Genomic DNA, 15000 nt, shown 5'->3' with positions numbered 1-15000 from the left:
ATATATTATATATAATATATTTATCTGTGTGTGAGTGTCTTCACCAGCGTGGTGAATCCTAGCCGGGTAGTTAAGCTAGTGGTATATTATATAATATATTTATCTGTGTCACCCACCACACGTGGTGAATCTTAGCCAGGTAGTTATGCTAGTGGTATATTATATAATATATATTTTATAATATATTTATCTGTGAGTGTCTTCACCAGCGTGGTGAATCCTAGCTGGGTAGTTAAGCTAGTGGTATATAATATAATATATATTATATATAATATATTATAATATATAATATATTTATCTGTGTGTGAGTGTCTTCACCAGCGTGGTGAATCCTAGCTAGGTAGTTAAGCTAGTGGTATATTATATAATATATTTATCTGTGTCACCCACCACACGTGGTGAATCTTAGCCAGGTAGTTAAGCTAGTGGTATATTATATAATATATATTTTATAATATATTTATCTGTGAGTGTCTTCACCAGCATGGTGAATCCTAGCTAGGTAGTTAAGCTAGTGGTATATTATATAATATATATTATATAATATATATTATAATATATAATATATTTATCTGTGTGTGAGTGTCTTCACCAGCGTGGTGAATCCTAGCTAGGTAGTTATGCTAGTGGTATATTATATAATATATATTATAATATATTTATCTGTGAGTGTCTTCACCAGCATGGTGAATCCTAGCTAGGTAGTTAAGCTAGTGGTATATTATATAATATATATTATATAATATATATTATAATATATAATATATTTATCTGTGTGTGAGTGTCTTCACCAGCGTGGTGAATCCTAGCTAGGTAGTTAAGCTAGTGGTATATTATATAATATATATTATATTTTATAATATATTTATCTGTGAGTGTCTTCACCTGCGTGGAAGTTCCCTTTTGCAGCTGCTGTCGCTCCCAGCGACTGACGTCGCCATCTCGGTCGTCAGCGGTGCTGAGACGGTCATCATCACTACCGTCCATGCCTACAGAGACACTCACCTCGTTACTCACCTCGTCACTCACCTCGTCGCTCACCACGTCACTCACCACGTCGCTCACCACGTTACTCACCACGTCACTCACCACGTCACTCACCAGCTCACCACGTCACTCACCACATCACTACCGTCCATGCCTACAGAGACACTCACCTCGTCACTCACCAGCTCACCACGTCACTCACCAGCTCACCACGTCACTCACCACGTCACTCACCAGCTCACCACGTCACTCACCACGTCACTCACCAGCTCACCACGTCACTCACCACGTTACTCACCAGCTCACCACGTCACTCACCACGTCACTCACCACATCACTACCGTGCATGCCTACAGAGACACTCACCTCGTTACTCACCTCGTCGCTCACCACGTTACTCACCTCGTCACTCACCACGTCACTCACCATGTCACCACGTTACTCACCTCGTCGCTCACCACGTCACTCACCACGTCACTCACCAGCTCACCACGTCACTCACCACGTCACTACCGTGCATGCCTACAGAGACACTCACCACGTCACTCACCACGTCACTCACCACGTCACTCACCAGCTCACCACATCACTCACCACATCACTACCGTGCATGCCTACAGAGACACTCACCACGTTACTCACCACGTCACTCACCAGCTCACCACGTCACTCACCACGTCACTCACCACGTCACTCACCAGCTCACCACATCACTCACCACGTCACTACCGTGCATGCCTACAGAGACACTCACCACGTCACTCACCAGCTCACCACGTCACTCACCACATCACTACCGTGCATGCCTACAGAGACACTCACCACGTTACTCACCACATCACTCACCACATCACTACCGTCCATGCCTACAGAGACACTCACCTCGTTACTCACCTCGTTACTCACCACGTTACTCACCAGCTCACCACGTCACTCACCTCGTCACTCACTACGTCACTCACCACGTTACTCACCACGTCACTCACCACGTCACTCACCACGTCACTCACCACGTCACTCACCACGTCACTCACCACGTCACTCACCAGCTCACCACGTCACTCACCACATCACTACCATGCATGCCTACAGAGACACTCACCACGTTACTCACCATGTCACCACGTCACTCACCACGTCACTCACCATGTCACCACGTCACTCACCACGTCACTCACCATGTCACCACGTCACTCACCACGTCACTCACCATGTCACCACGTCACTCACCACGTCACTCACCATGTCACCACGTCACTCACCACGTCACTCACCAGCTCACCACGTCGCTCACCTCGTCACTCACCTCGTTACTCACCACGTTACTCACCAGCTCACCACGTCACTCACCACGTCACTCACCACATCACTACCGTGCATGCCTACAGAGACACTCACCACGTTACTCACCACGTTACTCACCACGTCACTCACCAGCTCACCACGTCACTCACCACGTCACTCACCAGCTCACCACGTCACTCACCACGTTACTCACCACGTCACTCACCAGCTCACCACGTCACTCACCACGTTACTCACCTCGTCACTCACCACGTCACTCACCACGTCACTCACCTCGTCACTCACCACGTCACTCACCACGTCACTCACCAGCTCACCACGTCACTCACCAGCTCACCACGACACTCACCACGTCACTCACCTCGTTAATCACCACGTCACTCACCTCGTTACTCACCACGTCACTCACCACGTCACTCACCACGTCACTCACCACGTCACCACATCACTCACCACGTCACTCACCATGTCACCACGTCACTCACCACGTCACCACGTCACTCACCACGTCACTCACCATGTCACCACGTCACTCACCACGTCACTACCGTGCATGCCTACAGAGACACTCACCTCGTCACTCACCTCGTCACTCACCAGCTCACCACGTCACTCACCACGTCACTCACCACGTCACTCACCACGTCACTACCGTGCATGCCTACAGAGACACTCACCTCGTCACTCACCACGTCACTCACCACGTCACTCACCACGTCACTCACCACGTCACTCACCACGTCACTCACCAGCTCACCACGACACTCACCTCGTTACTCACCACGTCACTCACCAGCTCACCACGTCACTCACCACGTCACTCACCACGTCACTACCGTGCATGCCTACAGAGACACTCACCTCGTCACTCACCACGTTACTCACCACGTCACTCACCACATCACTACCGTGCATGCCTACAGAGACACTCACCACGTCACTCACCTCGTCACTCACCACGTTACTCACCACGTCACTCACCTCGTCACTCACCACGTCACTCACCTCGTCACTCACCACGTTACTCACCACGTCACTCACCACATCACTACCGTACATGCCTACAGAGACACTCACCTCGTTACTCACCTCGTTACTCACCTCGTTACTCACCAGCTCACCACGTCACTCACCACGTCACTCACCAGCTCACCACGTCACTCACCAGCTCACTACATCACTCACCAGCTCACTACATCACTACCGTCCATGCCTAGAGACACTCACCACGTCACTCACCACGTCACTCACCAGCTCACCACGTCACTCACCACGTCACTCACCAGCTCACCACGTCACTCACCACGTCACTCACCAGCTCACCACGTCACTCACCTCGTCACTCACCACGTCACTCACCACGTCACTCACCACGTCACTCACCAGCTCACCACGTCACTCACCACGTCACTCACCAGCTCACCACGTCACTCACCACGTCACTCACCTCGTCACTCACCACGTCGCTCACCACGACACTCACCACGTCACTCACCACGTCACTCACCACGTCACTCACCAGCTCACCACGTCACTCACCACATCACTACCGTGCATGCCTACAGAGACACTCACCACGTCACTCACCTCGTTACTCACCAGCTCACCACGTCGCTCACCACGTCGCTCACCAGCTCACCACGTCACTCACCACGTCACTCACCACGTCACTCACCAGCTCACCACATCACTCACCACGTCACTCACCAGCTCACCACGTCACTCACCACGTCACTCACCAGCTCACCACGTCACTCACCACGTCACTCACCACATCACTACCGTGCATGCCTACAGAGACACTCACCACGTCACTCACCTCGTTACTCACCAGCTCACCACGTCGCTCACCACGTCGCTCACCAGCTCACCACGTCACTCACCACGTCACTCACCACGTCACTCACCACGTCACTCACCAGCTCACCACACCACTCACCACGTCACTCACCAGCTCACCACGTCACTCACCACGTCACTCACCAGCTCACCACGTCACTCACCACGTCACTACCGTGCATGCCTACAGAGACACTCACCTCGTTACTCACCACGTCACTCACCTCGTTACTCACCACGTCACTCACCTCGTCACTCACCACGTCACTCACCACGTCACTCACCACGTCACTCACCAGCTCACCACGTCACTCACCAGCTCACCACGTCACTCACCACGTCACTACCGTCCATGCCTACAGAGACACTCACCACGTCACTCACCTCGTCACTCACCACGTGACTCACCAGCTCACCACGTCACTCACCTCGTCACTCACCACGTCACTCACCACGTCACTCACCAGCTCACCACGTCACTCACCACGTCACTCACCAGCTCACCACGTCACTCACCAGCTCACCACGTCACTCACCAGCTCACCACGTCACTCACCAGCTCACCACGTCACTCACCAGCTCACCACGTCACTCACCAGCTCACCACGTCACTCACCAGCTCACCACGTCACTCACCAGCTCACCACGTCACTCACCAGCTCACCACGTCACTCACCAGCTCACCACGTCACTCACCACGTCACTCACCACGTCACTCACCTCATCACTCACCACGTCACTCACCAGCTCACCACGTCACTCACCACGTCACTCACCAGCTCACCACGTCACTCACCAGCTCACCACGTCACTCACCACGTCACTCACCAGCTCACCACGTCACTCACCACGTCACTCACCACGTCACTCACCTCGTCACTCACCACGTCACTCACCACGTCACTCACCTCGTCACTCACCACGTCACTACCGTCCATGCCTACAGAGACACTCACCTCGTCACTCACCTCGTCACTCACCACGTCACTCACCACGTCACTCACCACGTCACTCACCACGTCACTCACCACGTCACTCACCAGCTCACCACGTCGCTCACCACGTCGCTCACCTCGTCACTCACCACGTCACTCACCACGTCACTCACCAGCTCACCACGTCACTCACCACGTCACTCACCACGTCGCTCACCACGTCACTCACCACGTCACTCACCACGTCACTCACCACGTCACTCACCACGTCACTCACCAGCTCACTACATCACTCACCACGTCACTCACCAGCTCAACACGTCACTCACCAGCTCACTACATCAATCACCAGCTCACCACGTCACTCACCACGTCACTCACCAGCTCACCACGTCACTCACCACGTCACTCACCACGTCACTCACCACGTCGCTCACCACGTCGCTCACCACGTCACTCACCACGTCACTCACCACGTCACTCACCACGTCACTCACCACGTCACTCACCACGTCACTCACCACGTCGCTCACCAGCTCACCACGTCACTCACCACGTCACTCACCAGCTCACTACATCACTCACCACGTCACTCACCAGCTCAACACGTCACTCACCAGCTCACTACATCACTCACCAGCTCACCACGTCACTCACCACGTCACTCACCAGCTCACTACATCACTCACCAGCTCACCACGTCACTCACCACGTCACTCACCAGCTCACTACATCACTCACCAGCTCAACACGTCACTCACCAGCTCACTACATCACTCACCAGCTCACCACGACACTCACCTCGTCACTCACCACGTCACTCACCAGCTCACCACGTCACTCACCACGTCGCTCACCACGTCGCTCACCTCGTCACTCACCACGTCACTCACCACGTCACTCACCAGCTCACCACGTCACTCACCAGCTCACTACATCACTCACCACGTCACTCACCAGCTCAACACGTCACTCACCAGCTCACCACGTCACTCACCACGTCACTCACCAGCTCACTACATCACTCACCAGCTCACCACGTCACTCACCACGTCACTCACCAGCTCACTACATCACTCACCACGTCACTCACCAGCTCAACACGTCACTCACCAGCTCACTACATCACTCACCAGCTCACCACGACACTCACCTCGTCACTCACCAGCTCACTACATCACTCACCAGCTCACTACATCACTCACCAACTCACCACATCACTCACCACGTCACTCACCACGTCACTCACCAGCTAACCACGTCACTTACCACACCACTCACCACATCACTCACCACGTCACTCACCACGTCACTCACCACATCACTCACCACGTCACTCACCAGCTCACCACGTCACTCACCAGCTCACTACATCACTCACCAGCTCACCACGTCACTCACCACGTCACTCACCAGCTCACTACATCACTCACCACGTCACTCACCAGCTCAACACGTCACTCACCAGCTCACTACATCACTCACCAGCTCACCACGACACTCACCTCGTCACTCACCACGTCACTCACCAGCTCACTACATCACTCACCAGCTCACTACATCACTCACCAACTCACCACATCACTCACCACGTCACTCACCAGCTCACCACGTCACTTACCACACCACTCACCACGTCACTCACCACGTCACTCACCACGTCACTCACCTCGTCACTCACCACGTCACTCACCACGTCACTCACCAGCTCACCACGTCACTCACCACGTCACTCACCACGTCGCTCACCACACCACTCACCACATCACTCACCAGCTCACCACGTCACTCACCTCGTCACTCACCACGTCACTCACCACGTCACTCACCACGCCACTCACCACGTCACTCACCACGTCACTCACCACATCACTCACCACGTCACTCACCACGTCACTCACCACGTCACTCACCAGCTCACCACGTCACTCACCAGCTCACCACGTCGCTCACCACGTCACTCACCAGCTCACCACGTCACTCACCACGTCACTCACCAGCTCACCACGTCACTCACCACGTCACTCACCACGTCGCTCACCACGTCGCTCACCACGTCGCTCACCACGTCGCTCACCACGTCGCTCACCACGTCACTCACCACGTCACTCACCACGTCACTCACCACGTCACTACATCACTCACCAGCTCACCACATCACTCACCACATCACTCACCACGTCACTCACCAGCTCACCACGTCACTCACCACGTCACTCACCACGTCACTCACGTCACTCACCACGTCACTCACCACGTCACTCACCAGCTCACCACGTCACTCACCAGCTCACCACGTCACTCACCACGTCACTCACGTCACTCACCACGTCACTCACCACGTCACTCACCACGTCACTCACCACGTCACTCACCAGCTCACCACGTCACTCACCAGCTCACCACGTCACTCACCACATCACTCACCAGCTCACCACGTCACTCACCAGCTCACCACGTCACTCACCAGCTCACCACGTCACTCACCAGCTCACCACGTCACTCACCAGCTCACCACATCACTCACCACGTCACTCACCACGTCACTCACCACGTCACTCACCAGCTCACCACGTCACTCACCAGCTCACCACATCACTCACCACGTCACTCACCACGTCACTCACCAGCTCACCACGTCACTCACCACGTCACTCACCACATCTCTCACGAGCTCACCACATCACTCACCTCGTCACTCACCACATCTCTCACCACATCTCTCACGAGCTCACCACATCACTCACCTCATCACTCACCAGCTCACCACATCACTCACCAGCTCACCACATCACTCACCAGCTCACCACATCACTCACCAGCACACCAGATCACTCACCAGCTCACTAGATCACTCACCAGCTCACCAGCTCACTCACCAGCTCACCAGATCACTCACCAGATCACTCACCAGCTCACCAGCTCACTCACCAGCACACCAGATCACTCACCAGCTCACTCACCAGCACACCAGATCACTCACCAGATCACTCACCAGCTCACCAGATCACTCACCAGCTCACTCACCAGCACACCAGATCACTCACCAGCTCACTCACCAGCTCACCAGATCACTCACCAGCTCACCAGCTCACTCACCAGCACACCAGATCACTCACCAGCTCACTCACCAGCACACCAGATCACTCACCAGATCACTCACCAGCTCACCAGATCACTCACCAGCACACCAGATCACTCACCAGCTCACTCACCAGCACACCAGATCACTCACCAGCCCACCAGATCACTCACCAGATCACTCACCAGCTCACCAGATCACTCACCAGCTCACCAGATCACTCACCAGCTCACCAGATCACTCACCAGCTCACCAGCTCACTCACCAGCTCACTCACCAGCTCACTCACCAGATCACTCACCAGCTCACCAGCTCACTCACCAGATCACTCACCAGCTCACCACATCACTCTCCAGCTCACCAGCTCACTCACCAGCACACCAAATCACTCACGAGGTAACCAGATCATTCACCAGCTTACCAGCCAGATCACTCACCAGCACACCAGATCACTCACCAGCACACTCACCAGCTCACCAGATCACTCACCAGCTCACCAGATCACTCACCAGCACACTCACCAGATCACTCACCAGCTCACCAGCTCACTCACCAGCACACCAGATCACTCACCAGATCACCAGATTACCAACCAGCTCACTCACTAGCCAGCTAACTCACCAGCTCACTCACCAGCACACCAGATCACTCACCAGCACACCAGATCACTCACCAGCACACCAGATCACTCACCAGCTTACCAGATCACTCACCAGCTCACCACATCACTCACCAGCTAACCAGATCATTCATCAGCCTACCAACCAGCTCACCAGCTCACTCACCAGCTTACCAGCCAGCTCACTCACCAGATCACTCACCAGCTCACTCACCAGCACACCAGATCACTCACCAGCTCACCAGGTCACTCACCAGCTCACCAGCCAGCTCACTCACCAGCACACCAGATCACTCACCAGCTAACCAGATCATTCATCAGCTTGCCAACCAGCTCACCAGATCACTCACCAGCTTACCAGCCAGCTCACTCACCAGCTCACCAGCTAGCTCACTCATCAGCTCATTCACCAGTTCACTCACCAGCACACCAGATCACTCACCAGCTAACCAGATCATTCATCAGCCTACCAACCAGCTCACCAGATCACTCACCAGCTCACCAGCCAGCTCACTCACCAGCTCACTCACCAGCACACCAGATTACTCACCAGCTAACCAGATCATTCATCAGCACACCAGATCACTCACCAGCTCACTCACCAGCTCACCAGCCAGCTCACTCACCAGCTCACCAGCCAGCTCACTCACCAGATCACCAACCAGCTCACTCACCAGCTCACTCACCAGCACACTCACCAGCTCACTCACCAGCTCACTCACCAGCTCACCAGCACACCAGATCACTCACGAGGTAACCAGATCATTCACCAGCTCACCAGCCAGCTCACTCACCAGCCAGCTCACTCACCAGCTCACTCACCAGCCAGCTCACTCACCAGCTCACTCACCAGCTCACTCACCAGCTCACCAGCCAGCTCACTCACCAGCCAGCTCACTCACCAGCTCACTCACCAGCCAGCTCACTCACCAGCTCACTCACCAGCTCACTCACCAGCCAGCTCACTCACCAGCTCACTCACCAGCTCACTCACCAGCTCACCAGCCAGCTCACTCACCAGCCAGCTCACTCACCAGCTCACTCACCAGCCAGCTCACTCACCAGCTCACTCACCAGCTCACTCACCAGCCAGCTCACTCACCAGCTCACTCACCAGCTCACTCACCAGCTCACCAGCCAGCTCACTCACCAGCTCACTCACCCACCCACCAACCAGCTCACCCATCTGCTCACTCACCCACCCACCAACTCACCCACCCCACCAACTCACGCACCCACCCCACCCACCAACTCACCCACCCACCCACCCACCAACTCACCCACCCACCCACCCCACCCACCAACTCACCCACCCACCCACCCCACCCACCAACTCACGCACCCACCCCACCCCACCCACCAACTCACCCACCCACCCCACCCACCCACCCCACCCCACCAAACTCACCGATCTCATCCGCAATCTTCTGCCTCTGTGTCCGCACTTTCCTCACTCCGCCCATCGTGATTCGCCGCTCACCGCCACCACCACCACCACCACCGCCACCACCACCACCACCGCCATCGTCACCATCATCGTCATCATCGTCATCATCATCGTCGTCATCATCATCATCATCATCGTCGCCGCCATGGTGGTCTCTGATTCGCCGGGCGGACGCCGACGAAGAGGTGAGCGGTAGAAAGTCTCCCGTGACTCCACCACCACCACCGCCTCCACCTCCTCCACCTCCTCCACCGCCTCCACCTCCTTTTTCCCGGGCGAGCTGTCGACGCTTACGTGCTGCGTGGATGAAGGCTGCGTCGGGGATCTCACCTGTGGCAGGGAGGGAGGGAGGAGAGGGAGAGAGGAGAGGGAGGAGAGGGAGAGAGGAGAGGGAGGAGAGGGAGGAGAGGGAGAGAGGAGAGGGAGGAGAGAGAGGAGAGGGAGAGAGGAGAGGGAGAGAGGAGAGGGAGGAGAGGGAGGAGAGGGAGAGAGGGAGGAGAGGGAGGGAGGAGAGGGAGGAGAGGGAGGAGAGGGAGGAGAGGGAGGAGAGGGAGGAGAGGGAGGAGAGGGAGAGAGGAGAGGGAGGAGAGGGAGGAGAGGGAGGGAGGAGAGGGAGGAGAGGGAGGAGAGGGAGGAGAGGGAGGAGAGGGAGGAGAGGGAGAGAGGGAGGAGAGGGAGGGAGGAGAGGGAGAGAGGAGAGGGAGGAGAGGGAGGAGAGGGAGGAGAGGGAGGAGAGGGAGGGAGGAGAGGGAGGAGAGGGAGGAGAGGGAGGAGAGGGAGGAGAGGGAGGGAGGAGAGGGAGGGAGGAGAGGGAGAGAGGAGAGGGAGGAGAGGGAGGAGAGGGAGGAGAGGGAGGAGAGGGAGGGAGGAGAGAGAGGAGAGGGAGAGAGGAGAGGGAGGAGAGGGAGAGAGGAGAGGGAGGAGAGGGAGAGAGGAGAGGGAGGGAGGAGAGGGAGGGAGGAGAGGGAGGGAGGAGAGGGAGGGAGGAGAGGGGTAAGAGTGGCGTGGCAAAGATTCCACCACTCACCACCACACACACTAGACACTCACCACACACACACTAGACACTCACCACACACACACTAGACACTCATACACCACTCACCACCACACACACTAGACACTCATACACCACTCACCACCACACACACTAGACACTCATACACCACTCACCACCACACACACTAGACACTCATACACCACTCACCACACATACACACTAGACACTCATACACCACTCACCACACACACACACACTAGACACTCATACACCACTCACCACCACACACACTAGACACTCATACACCACTCACCACCACACACACTAGACACTCATACACCACTCACCACACATACACACTAGACACTCATACACCACTCACCACACACACACACACTAGACACTCATACACCACTCACCACACATACACCACACACCACACATACACCACTCACCATACACACACTAGACACTCACACACCTCACACACCACACACACCACTCACCACACACACACCACTCACCGCCACACACACTAGACACTCATACACCACACACCACACACACACTAGACACTCACACACCACTCACCACCACATACACTAGACACTCATACACCACTCACCACACACACACCACTAACACACCACTCACCACACATACACCACTCACCACACACACTAGACACTCATACACCACACACACACTAGACACTCACCACACACACCACTCACCACACACACACTAGACACTCACACACCACTCACCACACACACTAGACACACATACACCACTCACCACACACACACACCACTCACCACACACACACCACTCACCACCACACACACTAGACACTCATACACCACTCACCACACACAATAGACACTCACCACACACACACTAGACACTCACACACCACTCACCACACACACACTAGACACTCACCACACACACACCACTCACCACCACACACACTAGACACTCATACACCACTCACCACACACAATAGACACTCACCACACACACACTAGACACTCACACACCACTCACCACACACACACTAGACACTCACCACACACACACTAGACACTCATACATCACTCACCACACACACACTAGACACTCACACACCACTCACCACACTCACACTAGACACTCACCACACACACACTAGACACTCACCACACACACACTAGACACTCACCACACACACACTAGACACTCACCACACACACACTAGACACTCACCACACACACACTAGACACTCACACACCACTCACCACACACACACTAGACACTCACCACACACACACTAGACACTCATACATCACTCACCACACACACACTAGACACTCACACACCACTCACCACACTCACACTAGACACTCACCACACACACACTAGACACTCACCACACACACACTAGACACTCACCACACACACACTAGACACTCACCACACACACACTAGACACTCACCACACACACCACACACACACACTAGACACTCACCACACACACCACTCACACATACTAGACACTCACCACACACCACTCACACATACTAGACACTCACCACACACCACTCACACACACTAGACACTCACCACACACACACTAGACACTCACCACACACACACCACTCACATTACTCACCACCACACACACACCTCACATACACACTCATACACACTCACTCACCACCACACACCTCCACTCACATCACACTCACCACAAACAACCACACACACACACAACCACACACCAAACCACTCGCACACCAGACACTAACCACCACACACACCTCACATACACACTCACTCACCACCACTCACCACCACACACCACACTAGACACTCACCACCACACACCACTCACCACCACCACACACACTAGACACTCACCACACACTAGACACTCACCACCACACACACCATCACTCACATCACACTCACCACACACACACAACCACACACCACACCAGACACTCACCACCACACACCACTCACCACCACACACACACCACTCACCACACACACACACACACCACTCACCACCACACACACTAGACACACACCACACACACACACACTCACCACCCACACTCACCACCCACACACACTCACCACACACACCACACACACGACACTCACCACACACACACACCACACTCACCACACACACTAGACACTCACCACACACACCACACACACGACACTCACCACACACACACACCACACTCACCACACACACTAGACACTCACCACACACACACACACACTCACCACACACACAACCACACACCACTCACCACTCACACACACTCACCACACACTCACCACACACACACACTAGACACACACCACACACACACACCCACACACCACACACTCACCACACACACTAGACACTCACCACACACTCACCACACACACTAGACACTCACCACACACTCACCACACACACTAGACACTCACCACACACACACACTCACCACTCACCACACACTCACCACCACACCACTCACCACACACACTCACCACTCACCACACACACACACCACTCACCACACACACTCACCACTCACCACACACACTCACCACTCACCACCACACACACCACTCACCACACACACTCACCACTCACCACCACACACCACTCACCACACACACACTCACCACTCACCACACACACACCACACACACACACACCACTCACCACACACACACACACCACTCACCACCACACTCACCAGACACCACCACACACACACACACCACCACACACACACACACCACTCACCACCACACACACCAGACACTCACCACCACACTCACCACCACACTCACCAGACACTCACCACCCCCACACTCACCACCACCACACACCAGACACTCACCACCACCACCCTCACCACCACACACACACCACTCACCACACACACACACCACTCACCACCACACTCACCAGACACCACCACACACACACACACCACCACACACACACACACCACTCACCACCACACACACCAGACACTCACCACCACACTCACCACCACACTCACCAGACACTCACCACCCCCACACTCACCACCACCACACACCAGACACTCACCACCACCACCCTCACCACCACACACACACACCACTCACCACACACACACACCACTCACCACACACACACACACCACTCACCACCACATACACACCACTCACCACACACACACACCACTCACCACACACACACACACCACTCACCACACACACACACCACTCACCACCACACTCACCAGACACCACCACACACACACACACCACCACACACACACCACTCACCACACACACACACCACTCACCACACACTCACCAGACACTCACCACCCCCACACTCACCAGGCTTGAGTGATGTCAGCGGGATGAGTGAGGTGGTGAGGATTCTCCCGCTCACCACCAGACACTCACCACTCACCACACACACACACACCACTCACCACACACACACACACCACTCACCACCACACACACACACACACTCACCACCACACACACACCACTCACCACACACACACACACACTCACCACCACACACACACCACTCACCACCACACACTCACCACTCACCACACACACCCACACACCACTCACCACCACACACACACACACCACTCACCACCACACACACACCACTCACCACACACACACACACACCACTCACCACACTCACACACCACTCACCACACACACACACCACTCACCACCACACACACACCACTCACCACCACACACT

The 15000-nt window shown here is 55.0% G+C and overlaps 1 protein-coding gene across 1 annotated transcript in view; it reads right to left on the bottom strand.

Annotated features, from left to right (window-relative positions):
- Positions 1-764: 764 nt before the first annotated feature.
- Positions 765-15000, bottom strand: part of LOC142908155 (PAX3- and PAX7-binding protein 1-like) — a 26401-nt gene continuing 12165 nt past the window's right edge. The window contains exons 5-6 of the mRNA XM_076058439.1: positions 10176-10544; positions 765-989 (exon numbers count right to left, since the gene is read on the bottom strand). Of these exons, the coding sequence (XP_075914554.1) occupies positions 823-989; positions 10176-10544 (536 nt within the window). The 3' untranslated portion in view covers positions 765-822. The remainder of the gene's footprint in view (positions 990-10175; positions 10545-15000) is intronic.

Source organism: Petromyzon marinus, assembly GCF_048934315.1.
Source record: "Petromyzon marinus isolate PM22_M1 ecotype Great Lakes invasive population chromosome 73 unlocalized genomic scaffold, UKy_Petmar_22M1.pri1.0 chr73_unloc.6, whole genome shotgun sequence".
Lineage (NCBI taxonomy): Eukaryota > Metazoa > Chordata > Hyperoartia > Petromyzontiformes > Petromyzontidae > Petromyzon > Petromyzon marinus.
Note: the sequence above shows the minus strand (reverse complement) of the source record. Positions and strands in the feature narration are given on the sequence as shown.